Consider the following 24529-nt stretch of genomic DNA (forward strand, 5'->3'; position numbering starts at 1 on the left):
CCACCGACTCCCACCCCTTCCCGTGCGCACGCGAACACCCACAACCGTAGATGACTACGGGAGAACAAGGAATGACTAGCCTGGAATCTATATAGAGGTGTGTGTTGCCTGGACGCTTTGCCCCCCCCCCCCCCCCCCCCCACGCCCAGTCCGTGCCACCAAATGATGTGCGTGAGAGCTTGGAAAGAAAAGTGCGCACCCACGTCTGCACACCTAGATGCATGATTGCACGAACTGTACGTTGTCGCTTGGGTGAGTGCCTCTCTTTATCTGGCATCCATCGCTCTTCGGAGAATCGCGCGGCGTCGTTGCCAACTCGGCGCCGTACAGCTGTAGGGTGAGGGGGGAGGGGAGGGCGTATTGAAGCGAATAGCGGGGTGAAGACCTTTCATTTTCATCATCCCTTCTTCTTGTTTCGGGCTCCTCAATGCACCATCATGCCTTTGCGTGCGTGCATGCGAGTGTGCGCTGACTTCGACAACGCGAAAGGGAAACAACAACAGCTGCACCAGGGAGAGAGAGAACGAGATGAAGGCGGGTGGCGGAGTGGAAGGCGGTGGGAGGGGGCCGCTGACGGCGCGATGTGTTCAACGGAATAGCGTCTGGCGTTAGCCCGTGGCCGTACCACGTTCTTCTCCGTTGTTTGCTGGCTTTGTGTTGTCCATCTGTGTGCTGTGTAAGTAACGGAAAAGGAGCAAAGGCAAAATGCATGTTTGTGGGTCTTGTCCGTGTCCATCTCCCAACCTCAAGTAACGGGGGGAGAGCCGAAAGGCGAAAAGGGAACAAGTAGAAAAACGTATGCACACACCCTCACAACGAGATCCAGCACCGGACGTCTAGGCAGGCGGGTGAAACAGGCGCGAGCCTGCTGGGCCGAATGCGGCTTACACACAGGACTCAGCCGTTCCTTCTTCATTCGAGAGCGCCCGAAGGCGCGTCGACGGCGGATGGCGGAAAGGTGATTAGGAACGGGGAGTAGTTGCCGCCCCTGTCACCTTTTGTTGTGAGGAGACAAAGATGGGCAAACATACAAGCGCAAATATGGAGAGGAGGACACTATGGAAAAGAATGCGTTTTGGCGCTCCAGCGCGCCACCTCTCCGTCTCCTTGACCATCACCCCCCCCCCCCCAAGGCTTGAAGTCCGCACCGAACTCCCTCTCTATGGTTATGTTGCTTCGCTCTTCTTCTGCTGTTGCTTCTCATTCCTTCGTCCTCCTTCCGTTTGTGTACATTGGCACTTTTATGGAAGCGGCACCAACACACCCCTCCCCATCTCGAAAGTGTGTACCAGCTCGGCTAACTGAAGCGTGTCGGCAGGCCAGCGCATCTGACCAGGGTCCTTGGGAGCGGCACTTGCGTGGATGCATCAAGCGCTTCTGTGTTTGTTTTGCTTGCGCTAGCGGACCATGCTTCGTTTGACCAGCTGGTGCCTGGGGGGAGCCGTTTCCCGCGCCGCCGCCGCCGCCGCCAAGCAACGAGGCCGAAAGCCGCGCTCCAGGTCTGCTCGAGGTCGCCCGCCCTCCAATCCGGGAAGGAAAGCCGTTAGCAGAAGCTCGACACCGAAGGCGACACGTGGGCGGTCTAGTTCCCAAGGCCGTGGCCGTGGCCGTGGCCAGAGCCGTGGCCGGGGTCGCCCTTCTCTCGCCTCTTCTCCAAGCCGGTCGGCCAAGGATGCTGCGAAGCCCGCGCCCCCAGTAAAGGCAAAGGCGACCGCCTCCGCGAGTTACACGGATGAGAGCAAGTACGCCTCGGCGCGGCCAGCGTATATGTCAGCAGAGCGCGAGCAGGAGGTTCTGCAGATGGCGGAGCGGATGCAGACGAAGGACACATCGACCGAGGTGCCTGTCGCGTCGTTCGCATACGAAATCCTCAAGGCGCACCCGTCGGTGCGGGACATGGGCCTGCGTGAGCGCATGGACTTCTTGCTCAAGCGCTGGAACCGGCTCAGCAAAGCTCAGAAGCTAGACTACGTGAATGACCCCTTGCGCGGGCTACTGTGAGAATGGGTGCCGGTGCGGTTTGTGTGCGGGGCGCGTGCTGGAGGCACAAGTCGCTCTTGCTGTGGTGGTGGTGGTGGTTATAGCACAACACATACTCTCTTCACCATTGCTGCCCCACTTCCCCTTCCCCGTCCTCCTCGTGCTCCTTCCGCTTCTGGTTTTGCCTCTCGTATCGCCGCACCCTCTACTGGGCTGCTGCATCATCCATTATTATCGAGTGATGCTCTGTGTGGTGTGTCTGTGTCCGTGGGGGAGGCGTTTGCGTGTCTTTTTTTTTCCACGTCCGTGAGGTCTCTCTCTCTTTCTACGGCTGGCAGGCTTGCCTAATAGCAACGACGGCACACATACACGAAGGGAAAAAGGGAAGCCAAAGGAAGTGGTTGATGGGTGCTGTTGACTGAGGACTGATACCAGGAAACAGACGCCCCCCCTCCTTTCCTCCCTCTCCGACATGGAAGGAGCCATTGTAGCTTAGGAACATTGGAAAAAGAAGGTACAATGGCGCAATGAGAACGATGGTTGTTGGCTGTGGTGCGCCGCCAACTCAGTGGTGTCTCTCAACGGGCGTATGCCCATCGTTCTTCACCCTTCTTTCAGTGCGGCGCGTGTCGCACGTGCCCATGCGCGCTCTGTTTGAACGTTTTACATGTAATCCGTTGCCTAGACATTTGGGGAGAAGAGGCCGGAAGCAGCACCTATGTCTCTCCTCCTCACACGTATCTGCACACTGCTGCTTCTCTCTCCGTCTGGCGATGCATGAAAAATATGGCGCGCTGCTTCTCCATTCCAATGCGTGAACTCATTGCTCTCTACAAGAAAGAAATATCAGAGGTGCTACGGTCATCGAAGCGCCTGCGTGTGTGCCTCTGCATTATCCTGGCGCGCTTGCACGATGGCAAGTAGTGTACCTGTTTACATGAGCTCGACGCGTCCTGCACTGCGACGAGCACACGTGTCTCTTACCCTCTGCGCGGCGCATCGCAGTGCGCATGTCGACGGGTGCGGTTTGCTGGTCTGCAGGCGCAGCGTTGGGGCGCATCACTTTAGTGACACTGTCACCGTAGCGCGGCGGCACGTCAACGAGCGACCCTTTCAAGAGCTTCCAGACGATGTCTCTCAGGGCGAGGCATACGCCGTGGCGCGGGACGCGCTGCTGCAGCTGAACGTTATGCTCCGCCGCGGCATCGAGCCAGATGTGCTCATGTACACGTCGCTCATCTCCACCATGGGTCGTGCTGGCCTTGAGTGGCAGGCCTACAAGCTCTTCTCTCGCATGATCGAGCAGAACATTCAGCCGCTGCCCGAGACGTACGTGGCATTGCGCGATGCCACCTCGAGGCAGCGCGTGGCTCTGCGGGAGCAAATCCAAACCAAAATTGAGGAGGCAGTGGACGTGTTCCCGGAAGAGCTGGCCAGGGCAGAGCGTGAGCGGCAGAGAGAAGAAGACCGACGCTGCATCGCCAAGTTCAACGAGTACATGCGTGGGGTGCTGCCCGCCACAACTTCGAGTGCGCCAGTGTCAGCGCCGTCGCTGGCTGCCGGAGGTGCTGTACCCGAAGCTGAAGGGACACCGTCTGGGGATTGCGCTGGTGCACCCCCAGGCGCGTCCAAAACAGGTGCAGCCTCATCCAGCGGCACCATCGCCACCATGCACATCCGAAATCCCACAGATGCATGGAACACGACACAGATGGCACAAGATGTGCGCAGCCATGCGCAATCCACAGCAAAGGGCAACACTGCTGTTGAGCTGCGCGTGTCTCTTGAACGTATGGACGAGGAGGAGCTGCGTATCTATCTGGCCGCGCAGCGCCAGTACCGTCACGGCACAAAGACGCAGCTTATCGATCGCGTCCTGAAAACCGTGAGTGCAAGCTCGATTCGTGCCATGCTGGACCGCCGGTGCCACTATTTTCGCTCTGTGGAGCAAATCCTAGCCGCCGACCTGCGGCAGCTGAACATGTCGGAGCCCTCAGATACCACGCCGGTGTCGAACGCAGACGCCGGCGCCCGTGCAGATGCCGCGCAGGACCGAACCCTGGGGAACGCGGAGAAGGATTCTTTGACACCGGAGGTTCTCTACGCCCCGTGGGGCATCCTGCGAAAGCCTCAGCGCCGCTGCAAAGAGCCGGCGGTGTCTCGCAACGCGGAGCGGCTGGAGCGCGTTCGCTTGTCTGAGCCAGAGTTGCTTCTTATTCACAGCAAGGCGGGGACGAACGACCTGGATGAGCTGCCAGAGTCCTTGCTCCGGCGCTACGCTTACCAGTTTCAGCTGCGCTGGCGCCGCAAGGAGGGGGCGGCGTCACTCCTGCAAGCGGTGCAGTGGCACGTGACCACGTACGTGGGAAGCGCGCTGCAGAATGGAGGCGAGGGGGCAGGTGCAGGCGATGTGCTCGCGTCTCCGGCACCTACGCCACCGATTCGTTTGCAGAAAGAGGCGGAGGGTATGCGGGAGACACTCGAGAACTACGAAGCGTTTCGCGTGATCGCGCAGCGCACGAACAATCTACAAGTGGTCGATAGCAAGGAGATCAATCGACACCTGCAACACGTGCGCCAGGATGCCGTGCGGCGCGAGCGCAAGATGGAGAACGCGCTCCGTCGAGAGCGACACGTAATGGAGGCGGCCGGGATCGCTGCGTCCGCCAAGTCCTTCACGCCAACACCCACAGAGAATGGTGGAGAGATGCAGGTACTCGGCGTCGCCGCGGGGACGCCTCTTGGCGGCGCCGGCCAAGACGTCGTGCTGGAACCCACCTCCTCACAGTCGTCAGCGTTGGTGGAGTCGCAGAGCCACTGCAGTGGCGGTGAGGCGACTGGTAAAGGAGAGGACGGGGCTACTGCGAGCGAGCTGCCGCCGTGGGCGCTGTTCGAGGAGGAGGACGAGTTCAACTTGTCCTCTGGTCACTTTGGTGACCCCGAGGTGGGCCGATTCCAGGAGCTGAGCGACTCGAGGATGCAGGTGTTGCCGTCCCGCACCGCTCAGGCGCGATGGTCCGTCGACCGTCAGCTGCTCCCCACCTCACTCAAGGATGTTGTGCAGGAGGCGGAGCTGGAGCAGCAGCGGAGGCGCGAGGCGATCGAGAAGGAGTACGAGCGTCGCCTGCAGTACACCCGGTACCGCAAGTGGGACAGCATGATCTCCAAAGCTCAGCAGAAGAGGCGACGGCAGGCGCAGGACGACAGCGAAGAGGAGGAGGAGGGGGCGGGAGTTGCGGTGAAGCCACTGCCGGCCAAGCGCCGACTCGCACAGCTGCTGCGCAAAGGTCGGGATAGGCAGAAGGTGTCTGCCGCAGTGCTGGCCAAGTACAACCGCAGTCTGTAAAAGGGCGCTACACGGCTCCGCTGCACGCACACGCAGAGACGCCTTCTTTCTCCCCGTTATCATGTTCATCTCTGTTGTGTGGGAGAGTGTCGAGCATCCGGCGGCGGCGCCACGCTCTTTGCTGGCTGCTGTCCCATCCTTTTTCTTCTTTGCCGGGCTCACGGAAGGGGACCGACATACCAGGCAAGGAGAGGGGGCAAGGAGGATCAGCGCGATGTGTCGATGGGGCGTCAGTGGGGTGGCGGGTGATCGCACTTGCAGCGACTCGTAGCTGTGAGCCGATGGCCCGTCGAACAACAACAATAATGAGGCTGACGCTCCCTTTTGCCCTCTTCCCGTGTGTGCGCGCGTGTGGATGAGGGATGGCATGCCTGGTGACGGCACAGATGTCGCGTCCCCGCGTCATTATCTTGTACCGGATTATCCCCAGTAACACGGCGCCGATAGCGGTGCTTCTTGTGCTTGCTGTGCTGCATACACCCACTCACCTGCACGCGCACGTCCGAGATCCTCTTTCCTCCTTGACGCGTAGCTGATTTCCATAAGCCACGTAAGGCGCCACGAAAACACTTCAACTATTATTGTCGTCACACAAAGGCGTGCTGAGGGCGGCGGTGGGGTAGCTTCCGACCCCCCCCCCTCCCCCCACATATGCGCACACATACGCGCAGATGCAGATGCGCGTGGTCAGGTGCGCCGTGGTTGTGTGAGTGTTCCAGCGACTCCACAAATGGCGTTGTCTTCGGTTCCATCTACCGAATTCTTCTCTATGCCCGTTGTGCACACTCTTTCCGCTTTCCTTCTTCATTGAAGGAGGCGAGGGGAAGGGGGCCGCTGCAGCATGCCGGGTTGCCTCGCCAGGCTGTACCACCCCATCCACGCTTCAATACTTTCTCAAACCGCTCATCTCCATCTCTCTTTCTCGTGTGTACATCTCCGTTGCCGGCTCAACTCTGTTGTTCTGTGTTGCATATCTCCGCGCATTATGACAGAGCTTCCTTCCTATCTGCGTTTCCCCTTTTTAGCCCCGTGTGCATGCGTGCTCTGCGCTCCGGAAGCACGCCGGGTTGGAGGTGCTGCTCGTCAGCTCTGCATCAACAGTGTCTGCGCCCCCTCTTCATCTCCTGGGCACCTGGCGAACGCGCAAACTCATTGAGAGGGCCGGTAGCTATGCTGCTGCTGCTGCTGCCGCCCCCCTCCCCCTTCACATACACGCACGCAGTCGACTCGTTCCGGGCGCACGAGCCACCGTCTCTCTCTTTCGCCGTCACCCTTTTCACCTCATAGACTAGAAGCACACACCTCCTCACCCAGCCAACACCGTCGGCGGCATTTGCTGTGCCATGGCCCACAGTTCCACGGCTACGCGATCCGCGCGACCACCTGGCACGGACTGGCAAGACTCCTACTTCACGCTAGAGGAGCGCTATCGGCGGCTGCAGAAGCGGTTCCATGCCCAGGAACAGGAGCTAAAGTTGATGAAAGTTGCGCAACGAAAGAAGGACGCCCCGTCTACAGGCCCATCCTTGTCTTCCGTTTCCGCGCGGCGCCTGCCACAGCCCGCACTTCGCTCTGAGCCCCGCTATACGGAGGCGTCGCAGCGCAATGTGGAGGTCTCTGGACCGAGCTCTCCGCGGTGCTTTCCAACCCCGCAGAATGGCAACAGCGGTAGTGCGCCTGCTCACACCTCGCTGGGAATTTCGGCCTTGCCGAATCGATGGGTGGACTACCAAATCAGCCGCGCAGACTCTATCAACGACTCCCAGCAGCCGTCGCCACCACAGGCTGCTTTGTACGCCCAGCCTTCATCGTCGCCAAATCAGCCGCCTGTACAGCAGCAGCCGCAGCCGCATGGAGTGGAGGAGTACATCGCGGTGCCCTCTGCGGCTGCTCCCCAGGCGGCTCGGGTGGCCGCCATCGCCGAGGCGAGCGCGTGGGGCGAGGCAGGTGCACTGCCCGATCCAGCCATGGTGTGGGGCACCGACGGCCGCAGTAGCATGCAAAATTACGTGGTGGCTAGCGCTCTCTACCACGCCAACGAGGAGCTCCGCCGCAAGCTTAACGAGTCCGTGACGGCGCTGCAAACTCTTCAGCAAGAGCTGGGGTGCAGTCGTGCGCAGCACGCGGCGTTGCAGACGCGGCTGGAGAACGTGTCTGCGCAGCTTCACCAGCTCGTGCGTGAGCGCGACCTGTCATCGCAGAAGTACACCAACGCGAGCCACACCATAGCGGACCTCGAGCGCACCCTGCGTGACCGCATCAGTGAGGAGGAAAAGATTCGGTTTTCATTGGAGAGCCAAATAACGGAGCTGCGCAGCCGCCTCGTAGTGGGGGCAGACAGCAACGAGTTGTTGCAGAAGGACGTGCGTAGCTTGCTGTCCGAGACGCGGGACCGAACGGCGGAGGTGATGAAGCTGCGCTCGAACCTGGCGCTGGCCGAGTCCGCTCTGTCGTCGCAGAGGCATGTGAACGAGAACATGCTGGTGGAGCTGAAAAGTCTGAGCACCCAGCTTGTGGAGGAGCGCAAGCGACTCATCACGGTGACACGCGAAGCACATCTTTCCTCTCTCAGCGGGACGCGTGTGGAGGATCTAGAGCAGCAGCTGCAGCGTGTGCAGGAGGAACGCAATGCCATTGAGCGGGAGCACATCAAACTCATGTCGGATTTTGTGCACATCACTGAGGACGCCCTGGGGCACGCTCGAGAAGAGGTGCGGAGGGACGTAGCGGACTGGAAGGCGGCCGCCACCCACTGGGAGCAGGTGTCCCAGCTGCTTTACAAGGACATCGCTGAGCGCACCCAGCAGCACCTGCAGTGTCGTGCCGAATGTGAGGAGGCTCAGGGCCAGCGCGACGCAGCGGAGTTGCAGGTGCGTTCACTGAAGGGGGAGGTGGCCCTGCTCACCGCAAAGCTTGACGTGGTGTGGCCCAGCCACGCGACGGACGCGAAGGACTTGACGGCGGAGGAGATACTCAACGTCTTTGGTCGAAAAGATCGCGCGGGCATTTTCTTGTTCGACGAGCGCCGCCGCCGCCGAGCTGCAGCGCTTCGCCGCAGCGGAGCCAACGATGGCGAGGCGACTGGCGCGTCTGCCACGGGGGAGACCGCCGCCGCCGCTGAAGAGGATGATGGCGGCGGCGGTGAGAATGCTGGCTTTGACCTGGCGGCGGCAGTGCTCGGCGATCTCCCAGCTGACCCGACGACCGTCGCCTGCCAATTGCAGGAGCTTCACGAGGCGAACGCGGCGCTCATCTCTGAAGTGCACCAGCTGCGGCTCACAAACGACTTGCTGCAGGACCGACTGGATAGGCTTACGGGGAGACAGAAGGAAGAGCAGGCCCGCGTGGCCGCGGCAGAGGTGTCACTGCAGCAGCGAGAGAGGGCGGGGCACCAGTTGCTAGAGAAACAGCTGGACCGCGTGGCCTTCCTTGAGGCGCAGGTGAGGTCATTACGCGGCTATCATGTCCCCGCGAACGCCCCCATTGGCGAGGTCGGTGAGAACGAGAACATCTTTGAGCTGTACCTTGGCCAGCTCGTCGCTGCCGAGGTGCCGGAGGGGATCGAGGTGCCGGAGATGTTCTCCACCATGTTCTGCTCTGCTGACTTCTTGGTGCATGAGACGGTCACCACTGGCACTGTGCGCGGCTTCAACGGCTTCTTCGAGGTGACCGCATCGTTCTGCGTGTCGATGGACGCGCTCCTATTCTACTACCTGCACACGCGCCAACTACTGATTCAGCTGCACCGCGTTCGTAATGCAGAGGAGGCAGCCGCCATGACGCTAGCCGCAGCGGCCGGAGCGGGTGACGAGGAGACGCACCTCTCAGCGACAGACGCTGTTGACACCGGGACTACGCACAGCGCGCACGGTGCCAGCTCCAGCGGTAGCATGCACCCATGCCTTCGCATGGCCGAGCATATGTTCGAGACAATCGCGGAGGGTCAGGTGAGCCTGGCCGACATTGTGCTGCGGGAGGACTGCCTCCAATCCAACCGCCCAACGCTGAAGGGCCACGTGCACCTGGTCACACCTGCAGGCCGGCACCTCGCCTCCGTCGAGTTCCGCCTGACGGCGCGGCGTCCCTACTCGGCCGACTTTGTGCGACTCGTGGAAAAATCGGTGGCAACCGCCATCGCCGAGGGTGCCGCTGCCGCCTCCGGCAAGGAGGCAGGCGACGAGCATGACGCGTCGTCGCACCTGCTCGACTGGATGCGGACTACCGCCAGCACTTCACTGGGCGCCGCCGAGCATCGGCGGCAAGAGTCTGGCCAGGGGCCGACGCTGACCCCGCGCCACACGCGTAGCGCCGCGAAGACCACCTCCACCGACCCCCACCTCCACACTCGCCACAGTCGACTGCAGCTGGTGCCGGTTGCCTCTGCCGACGGGGACACGTCATCGACCGCTTCGTCCTTCTTCATCCAACAGCAGTCGCGCATGGCGGGCACCGCTGGGGCGCTAGTGGTGCACCTTCCCCCGCCTTCGCCGCCGCCACGACAGCGTTGGCCAAGCGCGTCCTCGCGGGGTAGAAGGGAAGGAAGCGACGTGCAGGCTGCTCGTCACAGAGGTGGCGGCTCGCCGTTCAGCAGCCGAGCCGACCACGACTCCGACATGGAGCGCAGCCCTGTCTCCGCCTCTTTCATGCACGTTGATCGCTCGCTTCTGTCGGCGCAGCCGGTGGTTGGAGGGAGCGGCGGCGAAGGCTCGAGGGTGATGCGGTCAGCCATTCAATGTCTCTGGGTAGATGTGGAGCGGCTGGAGCTGCCGGCCGACCTGCCACCGCCCATCCCGCGGCTGTCCTGCTACTTTCGTGTCGAAGCAGCCGACGTCGAGGTGTGGCTCGACGCGCCACCGACGCCGCGCTACACGTGGGAGTATACGCTTGACGTTCGAGACGGCAGAGTCGGCGCCTACGGTGCATCGCTGCCGGTACGTTCCGTCACGCAGCTCGCCTCTGTCCTGCGCGAGCCGCTTGTCGTTTTCCTGCTCGACGCCGACGCCATGGAGTCCACGAGCGCTGCTGCCGTCACCGATCCGTGCGTGTGGGCCATGGCTGTGTGCGAGTGGGCACAAGTGGTGCATCGACCCAATGAGCCGCAGTCCTTCGCCTTACCGCTTCTGCGGCGCGATCAGTCCGTTGTACACGGGGCGGTGCTGCGGCTATCCCTGACCGCCTCCACCATCGGCGCGCGTTCGAGCCCGCCACACGCAGAGCCATCGCCCTCGCAGCTGCACACCACTGGGTTGAATACCAGAAGCCCGCCTTTCATACCACCACCCCCGATGTCGCCGCCGCCGCCACCGCTACCAGAGGAACTGTCGCCGCCGAGGGACCTCTCTATGGAGGAGGAGTTGCTGAGGCTCGAATACAAGGATCGCACCGGGCGCAGCTTCGTGTAAGATGGGGCGCGCGCACCAGTTCTCCGTCTTTGCTCTTCCCAACCACTTTTCTGTGTCTGAGCCTGCCCCCTTCTCACCGCTTCTTCATCTACCCATGCCCATGCTCTTCGACTTTACTAGAATCGCGAACAAGGTGCAGCAACCGATGAGCACGACGAAAGGAAAAACATATGCGAAACAAGCCAGACCTCCGCTTCCTTCCCCCGCAGCCGGATGCGAGAAATCCATCAGCTATGGCGGCCTCACCGCCCATCGCGACAGCATGTAGGTTGCTGATTGCGTTTTTCCCTTGTCCCCCATCGGATGCGCGTCTGTTGGCCTCTCTCTCTCTCTCTCGCTCTGTGTTGCCTTTCTCTTACCTTCGGCTGCTTGCCTTCCACCATTCTGTTGTGTACGTTCACACACACACACACCATTTTTTTGTGTGGGCGGCTACCCGCTGCTGCTGCTGCTGCTGCTTCTCTCCTCGTTCCTTCTTGACGCTTGCGGGTGGTCGTGTACACGAGCGTGTGGCGAAGACAGGGTAGCAAACTATGATAACACGCCGCCACACCCGTACACGAACTCTCTTTCTCGCCACCGACAACCGCAACTGGCCTCTTGTGAGGAGGACATGATATTGAGTTGCGCTCCAGATGGTATTACATGTAGCATAGAAGGTGTGCTTATTTCGCTTTATCTGCGTGCACTTCGCTCTCCTCTAAGGGGTCGACCTCCGGCGTGGGATGAAGCCTCTTCGAATCAAGAAACGAGAGAGCGCCGGCACACCCGCTGAAGACGAGGCACTGACTGGCTTGACTTCCTCCGCCTCTTCTGTGGCGGCAGGCAGTCTTGCCCCTCGCCATGTGCCATCACCGCCGGCGGTGAAAGGAGGGCGTTTGCCGGCGCATCCGGGGCATGACTCCGGCCCTTCACCTGCCGCTGCCACTCCTGCGCCGACCGCAAAAGTCTCCGCGGCTGTGAAGTTTTCGTCAGAGCTCGACAACGCGGCCGTGGAGGCGTACTTGGAGTACTTGACACATCCGCACATGAGCTGGGAGAGTGCCTCACGTCATGTGGCGCACTGCCGCGAGGTCATCGAGGAGCACCGCAATTCCATTTACGCCCGTTCTCTTGCCATGTTGCGCCGCTCGTCGTTCGCCTCCACGATCGGCAGCGAGGGCGGAGACCTAGATGCGCTAGAGACAAGTACAACCTCCTCCGTTGCCTCCGCGCCCGCCGGGTTCCCGCGCACCGCGCCAAACGGCAGCAATAAAGCAACAGGAACCTTGCGTAAGGGTCGGCTTGGGGATGCAGGGTCACCCCTGCTGCCCTCCGACGCGGCAGAGCCGTTAGCCATTGTGGCGCACTCCTCGGCTGCGGTCAGCAGCAGCCACAGCGCAGACTCGGCAAGTTGCACCTCCACCGGGACCGGGCAGCGAGCGCCGTCGAACAAGGGGCGCTTGCTGCGTGGGCCAGCGCTGGCGGGGCCACCGCGGCCACATCGCACATCATCGTCCGCTACGGCACCGGCTGCGGTGGGTGAGAGTGTGCTCGGCGTTGGCGGCGCGAAGCTGCTGGGTGGCAGCGGCAGTGTGTTCTTGGTCAACGGTCGCAGCTCAGCAGTGACCAGCCGTACGGCATCGCGCGACAGTACCGACAGGCTGCCCCCCGTAGCCCCGCAAGGGGGTGGGGAGAGCCTGATCCATTGCAAGAGGACTGGCGGCGCGCGTGCGGCGGTTCCATCCCCTCAACCGAAGCACCGGTTGAAGTAGACAACCACCGAGCTGTGGACGGTCGCACGGTGCCCCGTGCGATTCTCTTACGTGAGTGCGGCGTCATAGGCACGTGATGGGCCTTCTGTGCTTCTTTTTCGCCTGAGGCGGTCGCTCCGTGAGAGACCAGCGCGGACGGCGGTGCGGGTGTGTTGTGTGTGCGTGCCCGACGACATCGTTGCCTGTCCGTTCGCGATCAGTTCCCGTTTCTCCCTCTGTTCTTTCTTCCAAGACCCCCTTCCAAGGTCTATCCTACCATGCACGCACGGACACGCAGTGCATAATGTTCGTGGAGCTCACGCTGTCACAGGGTGTGTCGCGTCACCGCGTTCATCGGTGTGGCCTGCTTGCCGATCGCTGCCACATGCGCCATCGTTTTCTGGTTCGTTCGTCGTGCGTTGCGTCTCGCATGTTACGCTACTGGGATTCTCGTTGAAGGGGTTGCAGGGACAAGGCATACGCACGCACGCACGCGCACACACCCAAGGGGAGAGCCGGGGCGGGTGAGTGGCGGGTAGGTGGTGCAGGCGCAGCCGCATTCGTCATCTCCGCTGCAGTGGTCAGACAGGAAATCGGCATGGCTTCCTGCACCCTTGGCTGATGTACACGTGCGTGTGTGATGCGGTGTGTGCTTTGTATTGACCCCCTCCCAACGCCCCGAAGGGCAAGCAAGTGCGCAAACTGAAGGCACAGCCCCAACACACACGCGAGAGGTACAACGGCTCTCCAGCGCCACAGGCGAAGCGAGACTGTGAACGAAAACGGAAGATGGAGCGCCGTCAACGGAGATATATCGTGTGTGTGTGTGTGACGGAACTGAACTACACCTCCTTCTACATTGGCTCTCTCACATACACGCCAACGTGCACACATACTCATGGGCTCTGGCTCTGCCAGCAGATGGCACTTTTTCACGGCTCGACTCTCTCTCATCGGTCCCTCACTTCGCCTCTCTTTACTTCACTTGCTCACGTTGCGGCTATCCTTGCCGACTCGCCTCTTTTTTCCTTCTTGTTAAATGCCCCCCCCCCCCCAACCCCCCCGGCTGCTTTACCGCGCCAGCATTGGACTACGCTACACGCATGCCAGCATAAGCACGTGGGGCGCATACGCAGAGATCACATTCGACCCGGACATATCCACCTGTACGCGCACACACGCACCCGCGCGTGTGTGCGCGTGTGCGTTTTCCCACTTCTCTCTCTCTTTTTCTCTTGCAGTCTACGCGTGCGCGTGACCGACGCGTCGTTGTCGGGCTTTGGGGTGGGGCGCCCCGCACTCTTTTCGTGTTTTCGTCTTGTCTCTCCCTGATTTCGACGCGGACGGTGCTGAGGGAGAGAAGAGGAGTCGGCGCTGATCATCTTCCCTCTTTCACACCGCGCTGTTAGCCCGGTGCCCATCATCCCTCACTCGCTTCTCCCTCAGTGCTGGTGTGTGTGTGTGCGCGCGCATTGACGGTCTTTCTCTGGTATTTTCATCACTCCCCTCTTTAATAGAGGCACACACACACACACACACACACAACGAAGCGACATCCAACAGAAAGGCGTCTGGCACAAAACCATGGCGACGGCAGGCATGCACAAGGAGGCGCTGGAGCTGCTCCAGCAGTACGCGGTCGATTTGAAGGACTTCCCTAAGGCCCGTGAACGCTACACCACCGTCATAGAGAAGGAGCTCGTCCCACTTGCCCAGGAAGAGGACAACGCCGATGTGCTTGCGGCTACGAGGGCTGCGCGGGAGCAGGTGCGCGCGGCCTGGGAAGAGTACATCGCTTCTGTCCAGCAGTACTTCAACCGCGTTGTCCGGTCCACCATCCGCGACCTGCTGGATCCTGGAAGCTCCTTCATCCCAGTCTCGACCGTCACCTTCGCCAGCGAAACCCTGCTGATGACAAGCTCAAAGGATCGCTCGGAGCTGAATACAGGCCCTCTCGCCACTGCCACCGCGGTGGGCAGTGCCGAATCGGGGCGGCTGTTGCCGAGCGCGAATTCAGCGAACGTTCCCGCGGTGGGCAACAGCGGCGGCGTCGGCGGCGATGCCGTAGCCCAGCTGAGCAGACGCGCTGAGCGCATGAGCGATTTTTGCGCCGTATGTGAAAAGTGGTACGTGAACAGCGAGGTGCTGTTCGAACTACCGGAGCCGCAGGCGCTGGCTGCCCTTGCGGCGTCTGCTTTAGCATCCGTGAGTCGCCTTCTTCGCCTGCTGGGCATGCGAATGGCGTACGTTTGCGCGGGCAACAGCCTCTTCTTGTGCAGGTTCATCGAGGATGGGGAGGCCGTGCGCTGGGCCGCCTTCTGCGGTGACCGTGGATTGAACGCAGAGGTGGATGCGCTGCTGTCACTCATGGAACGCTTGATGCAGCTCAACATCGCCGACCCGAAGGCCTACCCGCGGGTGCCGTTTGGCTGGCTCTATCGGCTAAGCTCCCTCTTGGAGCACCCGGACTCGGTTGCCAGCGCCTCGCCAAAGCGGCGCAGCGTCGCCGTCCGCATCGCTCTTCAGCTTCTCCGCCACCGACCGGACCAAGCAACGGCGGCAGGACTTCACAGTGTTCTCCTGAACGCGTGCATTGAGCCGAACGGCTGCGTCACCCCGGACGAGGCGCAGCAGGTGGTGCAGACATTCCTGAACCTCTTCGACGCCCCCAGCACACGCCAGTACCTCAAGCCGACGGATCTGCGCACCATCTTCGCGCCTTTCCTGTCCACCGCCAAGTCCGGCGGCACGGACCTCTTGACAATGCAGAACAACGCCAAGGAGCTCATCGTGACTATCTTTTCTAACTGTGTCGGAAGCTTGTGGATCAGCTCCGAGGTGACGGAGCTGCGCTCCATCATTGATGTCCTGCACCTACCGGGGTCGCTCGACACGAAGATGGTCATCATCACACTTTTCAACGAGCTGCTCACGCGCCTCGCTCCACATCGCGGGATCGTTCCCATGGACACCTGGAAGGGCTTTGAGGAGGACCGCCTGCGCAAGGCCGCCCGCGATGCTGAGGAGCAGGCCATGGAGGCGAACGACAGCGGCGGTGACGTGTGCAACGACACACAGTACCTGAACAACAACAGTTTCATGTGCGACTTGGCGCTGACCGACGCCACCGGCGACGCGGCGCTTTTCGACGACTTCATTCCGACAACGAAGGCTCTTGGCTACCACGTCATGGACCCCTTGCTGGGCCGCGTTCTCGTCTGCCTTAACTACCACGGACTGCCCTACGCCCTCACGCAGCTTATGCAGAATGTGAACAAGAACCGAGTCGTCACGACAGCCGCCTCGAGCCTCTTGCAAGACATCTTCGTGCTGATGGACACGGTGCTGCCGCAGGTGATCGTCTTCAAGCTGCACGAGGCCTTCAACAAAGCCGTTGGTCGCCTCGCCAACGACGGCAGCCTGTTTGTTGGCGGTCTCACTTCGCAGCTCTTCCGCAGCTATAAGAAGAACAGCGGCATCGGCGGCGGTGCTAGCATGATCCCGACCAGCACGACGCAGATGCCGAACACTACCCTGAACACACCCGGCACGCTGGACGTCGACGACCCGACTTTCGCCACGATGCTGCGTGATTGCAAGGTGGATCGAATGAAGGGCTGCCAGATGTGGAACTTCGACATCTTAGTGACCCTGGTGCAGGGCCCACTGCACCTTTCACGGCGATTCCGCGCTGCGCGAGAGCTGATGGAGAGTCTCGTGCTCTTCTTTACACCGTCGTCACACTCCAGCACGCCGCAGATTTGTTCTACCTTCAGCACACAGCCGCCCGACACGGTATCCCCGCAGATGTGCATGGTGGGAGTGGAGCTGATCGATCTTATACTGAGCTCTCGCGACGGTGCGGCGCTGCTGGAGCACATGGGCTTCGTCGCGGCCGTGGCGGCGATGCTGAAGGAGGTGCGAATCGGCAAGCCCGTCATACTGCGGCGTGCTGTGGTCAACACATGTATCGGGCGGTCGCTGCTACGCATAACTGGTCGCCTGTCCGCGCACGCGAATGGCCTGCTGCTCATGCGAGACCACGGCATCTTCTCGCTCGTGGACAGCATGTTCTCGAAGCTGAAGGGCCCCCGGCTAGAGAGCCCGACCGAAGAGGATACCCTCCAGGACGTGTGCTACCAGCTCCTGCAGTATTTGTACCTTGGCGCGGTGCCCAACTACGGTGTCTGCAAAGACATCCGGCAAACTTTCCGCGCGGCGCTGGGCAACCCGAGCAACACGATCCGCCTCTGCGCGGCGCAGCAGCTGAAGAAAGCAGTCTGGCGCGACCTGTCCACTTCCATGAAATGGGGCATCGAAACGCTCCTGCAGGCGCTGCACGACGACTTCTTCAGTGTCATCGAAAGCGCCTTTAAGTTGCTGCTGAGCATCTGCCTCTGCTCCGACGAGGGCCTCGACTACTTGATCGAGTGCTTTCCAACAGTGCTAATGGAGAGCGAGATGATCCTCAGCCATGCGAAGCAGCTGCGGCTCAACGTGCTGCTCTACCGGATCGCCAGTCGTCCGTCGGGCTTTCGCTTTCTTCAATGCTACGGCTGGCTGGAGAAGGAGCTGCGCCGGTGGGAGGAGTCCGAGTCGGTGCGGTACACCATTATGCTAGAGCGCCTGCAGTCCTACGACGACAGTGCTGCGGTTGCGGGGGGGCCGGGCGGTGCGGGCGGTGTGCTCATGTCCTCCACCAGCGATCCGTCGTGCCGGCACGCCCACTCCTACTCGGACACCCTTGGTGGCATGTACGGCCGCATGACGGGCAATACAGCGTATCTGCCGCTTCTGACCACCACGGACGCCTCCAGCACAAAGTTCTTCCCCGTGCACTTCGCCTCCGTCTTGTGTAGCTCGGTTGAAGGCTGTGCGATGTTCAAGCACAGTAAGCTGTGGACACGCTCTGTGCAACGCTTGCTGGAGCAGCCGCTGCCGCCGGATATTGTCTACGACGATTCCCTCAGCGACGAGGACGACTTGCTGTCGGAGAACAGCAGCGACGGCGAGTTTGGCTTGACGACCGACGCTGCGCGGTACATGCGTCAGCAGCAGCAATCCCAGCAGCGGCAGCAGCAGGTGCACCCGAGCACGAACACGGCCTACTGCAGCGGCGGCGTAGGGGGCGCGTCTGTTCCAGCCCTTGGCGCCCTCGCCAGCTCTTCGAGTGTGCCGCGCTACAGCGTTGCGGGCGACGGCCCGGGCAACTCCCTGAGCGTTGCCCGGGTGCGCGATGGGCTGCGCGGCGGGCCGGGCACCTCCCTCGGCAGCAACAACGCCGGGGGTGGCGTGAATGGCAACACCAGCACGGCCGCTGCGAACGGCAGTGGTGGCTTCTGTGGCTTCGGCGTTGCTGATCAGTCGAGCATCGCTACCGCGAAGGAGATCGAGACGCTCAAGAAGGGCTACCTGTCTGCGCCGTCATCGAAGATTATTTCAGCCTCGCGCTTCTGCAAATCGTCCGGACAGTCCTTCTCCCTGGACTGCGTGGGCGACATCGTGGCCTTGAAGGACGCCATTTTGTGCGTTGCCGAGGTCGGCTCGACGGAGGTGGGTTACGGCATGCTGCTCTCGGTGCCTGGCCTGCAGCGGCGCTTCATCGCCCTCTCTCGCTTCGCTTCCACGATCTCTGTGCGCTGCATGGGACTTCTGGGGAGCGCGATTCTGGCTCGCTCGCGGCGTGGCGGCGACGACCTCGTGAAGAAAGGGTACTCGGTGCTGCTGAACCCGAATGCGTACGTCAGCGCCGAGGGCATCCCGTACTCGGTGTCCTTTGCCCAAATGAAGCCGTCCAAGTGGGTCTCCATCGCGTGCATGGCGGCACCCAACAACACGACGGCCCGCCACGCTCACGCGGACTCCATTGCACCCCCCAACACTCAGGAAGTACCGCAGCGCATCCTGGAAAACTTGTACGCCTTATCAAACCCGGTCAGCTGCGAAAACGCCAAGAAGACGTTGTACAAGATCATGAAGAGGAAGCCCCAGCTCTTTCTCCAACCGCAGGTGCGCCGCCTCTGCCTGGAAATTTCCTTCACCTACCGGATGCACTACAAGGAGCGCCGCTTTCTCGCCGACTTGCTGGAGAATGCTCAGCTGACCGATAGGACTCCCACCGACCCAAAGCCGCCGCGGATGCAAGCCCTCAGGCCCTCTTCCTAGCTCGAAAGAGAAGGTAGGAGAGACAGCCGGGGGATGTAGAGGGGGCGGGGGCGGGGGCTCGTTTCTGCACCTGTGCCCGCACGTGTGTCTCTATGGCCGCGTCTTTCTCGCGTGTGTGTGTGTGTGTGTGTGCCCTTCCGGTACCCTTTAGTCTCCATGTAGATTTGTGCCCCGCCTACCGCCGCCTCGTATTGTGGGGGCAGGGTTGCTGCCGAGCAAGACCGGCTTCCATGACTTGTGCCTGCTCTCTGTCTCTCTGTTTCTCGTGCGTCTGTGTGAATCGAATACGCCCCCCCCCCCCCCACGCCTCCTTTTTTGTTTCGGTTTGCTACTTGCCAGTGCTTTGCTGTGGTATGTAGGTGTGGGAGCATGCATGCGCCTGCTTCGGTGTGCCTGGCACCTTTATCGCGCGCGCGCGCTCTCCCTCCATGATGCCTGTGCGCATGTCGGCGTGTGCCGTGGACTCATCAGCGTTCTCGTGACCCAAACCGAAAGGACGAACATCGCGGTCTCCGCCTTCTCTTTCACGCGTGTGCGCGTGTGTGCGTTTGTGTGCGGGCCGACGTCACAGATCACGCAGGCCCACCACTGCCGTTTGTGGCGACCCCTTTTCTACACAACCAAAGGGGAAAGCGCACGCACACGAAAAATGCACCAGAACAATTCGACTCCGCGCCGCCGCAGCAGAAGGACGAAGAGGGCTTCGGTGGTGCATCGGTACTTGGTCTTCGCGACTTGAGTCCCACTCTCCTATCTCCCTCTCTCTCGCTTCTTCCCTCCAGTGATACCTCTCTCTCAATATGCCGCGTGCAGCTCACCAGGCACACGCGTCAAGAAGCATCAGCGTCGCCTCTTCTTCCTCATCTGCGCAGTCTTCCAGCAACGAGCTCGATAGTCACCGGGCTACGCCGAAGCGTGAACTTGCCTCTGGTTCTCGCTCTGCAAGGAAAGCAGCCACGCTGCCGCCGGCGTCATCAGAGGCGATTCAAGTGACAAGGATGACGGCTGACGTCACCGAGGGAGCGGCGGCATCGATGCCGCACGCGCCCAGCAAAGGCGTCTCAACGGAGTCCGAAAAGCGTCGCCAGAGGACGTTCTTCTTGGGCGAGTCGGAGCAGTTCGCCTTCGACTTTGGCGGTGCTGTGACGGAGATCGCTGACACCGTCTTTGAGGCCGACGCAGCGCAGCGGGCAGCACAACGGGTGAAGGAGCTAGAGGATACTACCGCTCGTGTCCAGGCCGCGTCTGCTTCGCACGCCACCACGGCCCCACGGCTGCTGACACTAGAGGAGGTGAATGCGTATGCGGCAGAAGCCATGCAACAGGGCCCGCGGCGCTTCCTGACTCTGGCCAAGGCAGGGTCACGCAAGCGGGCCGCCACAACGACGTCCTCTGCCGATGCGCCGCAGGATGAGTCGGCGTCCGTCAACTCCGCGCCATCAACCCCTCAGCGAGCGGGAGATGAGAATGGTGCCACCCTAGCAGAGGCTATTCTACAGTTCCAGGCAGCCTTGCGTCGATACGAGGCGGACCTCTGGCGTGCGCATAAGCAGCGCCGTGAGGAGGAAGCGCGGCAGCGCAGCAAGAACACGCGCAGCCAACACGCGTAGCTGCGTCTCCGCGGCCTCTTCGAGGAGCGCGCTGGGCTGCCGCGCTTTCTTTGCTCGGCCTTTCGTTTTTTTCTTTTCTCCTGCGATTCACGTGCAGAAGCGGACGAGGTCGAGGAGGGAGGGCAGAGAGGGAGCGACTCCGTAAGTGCCACCGTGGTACACGCCCCTCTCCCCCTCTCCTCACAGTCTTGTGGAAAAGCACCTTCTCACGCGATTAACAAGGGACCGAAGGTGCGGCACGGTTGCTTCTCTCGTAACACACACACACACACACACACACACACACACACACACACACAAAGATGCCGAGGAACACAGAGAGTCGAAGGCGAGGCATAGCACCGACCGTGGACGTGCTGGCGAGAGCGAGCGAGCGTGACATGATAGTGCCCGCAGGCGCGGCGTGCCAGGTAACGCGTACCGCAGCAGGTGGAGCCTGTGGCATTATCGCTCCATAGTCCGGCATACTCTTACCACCCCTACCCCCACTACACTGCCATCTCCTCTCTCTTTGGTCTTTTTCGCTCGATTTGTGGGCGACGGCAGGGGAGAGGCGCGGTGAAATGGCGGTGAAGAAGGTCATGAAGGCCCATCGAAAAGGCGGAGGCACCCGCGCCTGCGATGCACAGGGCCTGCACTGTCCCTTGTATCTCTCTGTCTGCTTGTCTGTGTGCACCAGGGGGCCGAGCGGAGGAACGCATACAACGATGCATCTCTTCTCTTGCACACATGCGAGATGAACACACAGAGGCGATTCCCCTCATCTTTTTGCCCATCTCTGCGGAGGCGCATCCTGCGACACAGAGGCACGCCCGCGACCCAGTGACACTCCTCTCTCTCGCGCTCTTCTTCCCTCTCCCCTCTCGCCACCACTTCCTGCTGCTCTTCCCAGTTTTCTAGTTTGCTTTTTCCTTTTCTGTGACCTTCTTCGATTTCACGACATGGACGTCGCCATGGCTCTATACGGCAGGGTGATCGGTGCGTTGCGCCGTCACCAAGACGTGGCTATCGGCGCGATAATCCTGACTCTCGTGCTGTGCGTATGCGTGCCGCTGCTGGTGGTGGTGCCCGAGTCACGGCCGTACGGTGCCACCTTCATTGCGTGGGGGCTTGCGTTCGCCTTGCGTGCGTGGCGGTGCTTGCCGCGAGAGAGGGTGCACATGTGCAGGGCCGCGCATCGCTTGGCCGACGCTAAGATGCGGCAACGCGGCGTGGGCAAGGTACTGATGCCCTACACGGGGGCGTCTCGCTTGATGCCCGTGGCGAGCTACAGCCGAGGCAATCGACTGCCGAGCTGCTCGTCGACGGAGGCAACGACGAGGTGTCACGGGTTTCTGGCGATTGGAAGCCGCTCGCCGACCCCCACTCACCAGGCACGGGTGGACATGGGGGATAATGACATCACTGCCAACAGCAGTGGCAAGACGAGTGGCGCCGCTGCTGGGTCGGCCCCATCGTCCTGTGATCTGTTCCTGTCGGCATCTGCGCTGGAGTCTTCAGCCCAGTTTCTTGCGCTGACTCACGTGGCTTCGCGCCAGGAGCCCTCTTCGTCGATCACCGATCGCAACGCCGCTTCCGTAACACCGTCCGGGAGTCGAAGTGCCAGCGGCAGACGCGCACCGAGGCGTTCACACGAGCCGTTCACATGCATGTCCCGCGCCTGTGCCTTGGACTTCACGACCCTGTCAGAGCACGGCAGCGAGGTACCCTCAGTCGAACCCGCCTCGCTGTCGGCGATGCAGCCAACGACAAGCTCCTCGTCTCGCATGCACGGATGCACAGGCGCCGCGATGACCACGGTGTCGTTGCCGCAGACACCGGTGGTGAGCGGTGCCGTCCAGTCCCCGGCGTGGCTCCCCGCCGAGCTCGCGCGCACCTTTTCGGACTCGAAGACGCCGCTGTCAGTGTGCTCGCAGCCGTCGAAGGTGGGGCCGTCTTACTCGCAGATGGACACACTGTCACCGCCGACGTACGAGGAGGCGGTGCTGTCCTCCTCACGCAGCTCGTCGTCCCCGCGGATCGCGGTGCTGAGCACGACGATGCGGTCGCAGCGCCTCTCTCCAGCAGTGGCACGTGACGGTGCTCCCTGAGGCATGCTAGTCGGTGTTCTCCGCATTCTTTAATGGTTTTGTTCGTGGGTTTCCTTTTCTCCTTGTACCCTCCTCTCTCTCCCTCTCTGTCTCTGCTTCCGACACGCTCCTTTGACTGCCCACCATTTCATCCTGCTTTCTGCTCTCTCCCCTCTTCCCAACACGCACGCATCTGCGCACGAGTACCGCGTTCAGTCAACGCCGGCAGCTCACCCGCGCGTGTGTGCTCTGTTTTACGAGGACCATTCTCTTGATTACGGGCACCCGCTGCGGAACGCGCGACGGAGCGTGCGATGTGTGGAGCAGGACATCAGCATCGTCGCTTGCTTCCTATGCCTCGATCGCTCTCTCTCTCTCTCTCTCTCACGCACGCACGCACGCACGCACGCACGCACACACGCGTGTTCTGCAGCGGGCGACCCCTTCCTCCCCACCCTCCTACTTTATCGCTTCTTTCTCTCTGTCTTTGGGCCGCCTCTGCGGGCGGCACTTCTCTTTTCGTCTCTGTTCTCGCTATGCCTTATTCGATCCGACAGAGACGTGGCAGGCTGCGACGAACGTGCAGCAGCAGTCATAATGTATGGAAGAGGCGGCGACGGCGTGCTTTCTCTGCTTTCTGGAGAAAATCGCAGATGAACTCCACGTGAAGGAGAGAGAGAGAGAGAACGGGATGGAGGGGGACGAGGCCGGCCAGGACGTGACGCGACGCCAACGCCTGCCCTCTGTTCCCTCCCGCCGACTTGCTTTGCTCTCCTGCGTTCTCACCTTTTGAGGGTCACGGGAGGGTAGCGGGCGTGTCGTCTCGGCCCCCAGGTGCACGCAGCTTCCTGTAGGTGTTACTGGGTGCAGCTTTCGTTGCCTGTGTTCTTTCGTGCTGCCGCTGTTGTGGCGTGCATGCAAGAGAAGAGGCGGGAGGGGGTGGGGTGGATTGGGGACGTCCTCAGCCTTCTTTCGCCCCCTCATCCCAATCCTTCATGCCGTTTTCAATTCCTCATCTCGCTTTCCTCACGTCCGCATCCTTGAGACCTTCGCGCACGCACGCACACGCGCTGTTTCAGCGACGCTCTAACTGTTGATCTGTATTTTTTTTCACAGAGACAACGTTGCACTCTCTTCCTGCCGCTGCTGGTGCTGCCGGTGCTGCTCGTATTTTCCTTCATTCGCCTACTCTCCCGTCCCACTCGCTCCTTCATCAAACATGCACCTCTTGGGCTTGGAGCTGTGGTGTTGCCGGTGCAACCGCTACCTCATCATTGACACCATCATCTCTGTCGTGGTAGTGTGTGTGTGTGTGCCGGTGTTCATCATTGTCAGCGCAGCCCGTGTGTACACCGGAATCCTCTTGGGTGTTGCTGTCATTGCCTTGTGCAGGCTCTGGAGGTTTCTGCCGTCGCACAAGCGATGGGTGGAGCAGCAGGCATGCAAGATGGCGGCCAAGCTTGTGGCGGAGAGGCGCATCGTGCGGCCACCAACGCAGTTGCCATGGTTGCCACCTGAAGACCCGTCGACTGGCCGAAAGGACGCTGTGGTGTCGCCGGTCTATTACCCCTGCGCCGCACCTTCCTCGACCCCTTTCTGCAGCTATTGCTGCGGTGCTCCCGTGTCTGGATACGACGTCCCATCACTTCCATCTCCTTTCACGGATAGTGGGCACCTGCCTTGCAGAGGCTACACAGTGCCGCCTCCGACGCCACCCCCCCCGCCGCCGCTGACGATGCGCTCGTCCTTCTCGTCCCCACGTTTTCCATCGCCTTCTGACCCGCTGGGCCATTCCCCCTGCTCGCTGCTGCTCCTGCCTCCCTCATCGCTGCCTCAGCAGCAGGTAGGCGACCACACTAAGTTCGAACGCAACGGATCCCCCTCGCTCTATCATTGTGTCTCCATGACATCGCGCGCATCTTCTGGGCGGCACAGCTCCGTGGCCGCCATCGCAGGTGAGGGTGACTCCAGGGCAGAGTCGATGCGTTCCTTACCGGCTTCACCCGTGCCACTGGCGCTGCAGGACGCCTCTTACGCCAGTCTCGAAGCAAAATCGCTCGCGGCGAATGCACCCCGCTCGCGTCAGGGGTCGCACTACCTGCTCAGCGGTGCTTCGCCCTCGTCTGTGTTTCTTTCCCAGGGCGGTGGCGCATCGCTCAGCGGTAGCAGTCATCACCTCCGTCGCCAGTGGAGTCGCTCTGCCTCTCCGCCTTAGTCCTTCTTC

The 24529-nt window shown here is 61.4% G+C and overlaps 6 protein-coding genes and 2 non-coding genes across 8 annotated transcripts; all 8 read left to right on the forward strand.

The window, feature by feature from the left end:
* Positions 1 to 1767: 1767 nt before the first annotated feature.
* On the forward strand, positions 1768 to 2001 carry LMJF_23_1230 (conserved hypothetical protein; the record flags this gene model as incomplete). The annotated part of the gene is made up of 1 exon (XM_001683415.1): positions 1768 to 2001. One exon carries the CDS (start codon positions 1768 to 1770, stop codon positions 1999 to 2001), a length of 234 nt encoding a protein of 77 aa, XP_001683467.1.
* Positions 2002 to 3169: 1168 nt separating this feature from the next.
* On the forward strand, positions 3170 to 5326 carry LMJF_23_1240 (conserved hypothetical protein; the record flags this gene model as incomplete). The annotated part of the gene is made up of 1 exon (XM_001683416.1): positions 3170 to 5326. One exon carries the CDS (start codon positions 3170 to 3172, stop codon positions 5324 to 5326), a length of 2157 nt encoding a protein of 718 aa, XP_001683468.1.
* Positions 5327 to 6669: 1343 nt separating this feature from the next.
* On the forward strand, positions 6670 to 10728 carry LMJF_23_1250 (conserved hypothetical protein; the record flags this gene model as incomplete). The annotated part of the gene is made up of 1 exon (XM_001683417.1): positions 6670 to 10728. One exon carries the CDS (start codon positions 6670 to 6672, stop codon positions 10726 to 10728), a length of 4059 nt encoding a protein of 1352 aa, XP_001683469.1.
* A 725-nt stretch (positions 10729 to 11453) lies between these two features.
* On the forward strand, positions 11454 to 12479 carry LMJF_23_ncRNA1. Its single transcript, XR_002460436.1, has one exon. It is a non-coding gene (non-coding RNA).
* A 1566-nt stretch (positions 12480 to 14045) lies between these two features.
* On the forward strand, positions 14046 to 18626 carry LMJF_23_1260 (conserved hypothetical protein; the record flags this gene model as incomplete). Its single annotated transcript, XM_001683418.1, has 1 exon — positions 14046 to 18626. The coding sequence occupies one exon, from the start codon at positions 14046 to 14048 to the stop codon at positions 18624 to 18626; it is 4581 nt and encodes a 1526-aa protein (XP_001683470.1).
* An 800-nt stretch (positions 18627 to 19426) lies between these two features.
* On the forward strand, positions 19427 to 20236 carry LMJF_23_1263 (conserved hypothetical protein; the record flags this gene model as incomplete). Its single annotated transcript, XM_001683419.1, has 1 exon — positions 19427 to 20236. The coding sequence occupies one exon, from the start codon at positions 19427 to 19429 to the stop codon at positions 20234 to 20236; it is 810 nt and encodes a 269-aa protein (XP_001683471.1).
* A 941-nt stretch (positions 20237 to 21177) lies between these two features.
* LMJF_23_1267 (hypothetical protein) lies at positions 21178 to 22326 on the forward strand (the record flags this gene model as incomplete). Its single annotated transcript, XM_001683420.1, has 1 exon — positions 21178 to 22326. One exon carries the CDS (start codon positions 21178 to 21180, stop codon positions 22324 to 22326), a length of 1149 nt encoding a protein of 382 aa, XP_001683472.1.
* A 1198-nt stretch (positions 22327 to 23524) lies between these two features.
* On the forward strand, positions 23525 to 24517 carry LMJF_23_ncRNA2. The gene has a single exon (XR_002460437.1). It is a non-coding gene (non-coding RNA).
* The last annotated feature ends 12 nt before the right edge of the window (positions 24518 to 24529 follow it).

The sequence above is a fragment of the Leishmania major genome, chromosome 23, assembly GCF_000002725.2.
Source record: "Leishmania major strain Friedlin complete genome, chromosome 23".
NCBI lineage: Eukaryota > Euglenozoa > Kinetoplastea > Trypanosomatida > Trypanosomatidae > Leishmania > Leishmania major.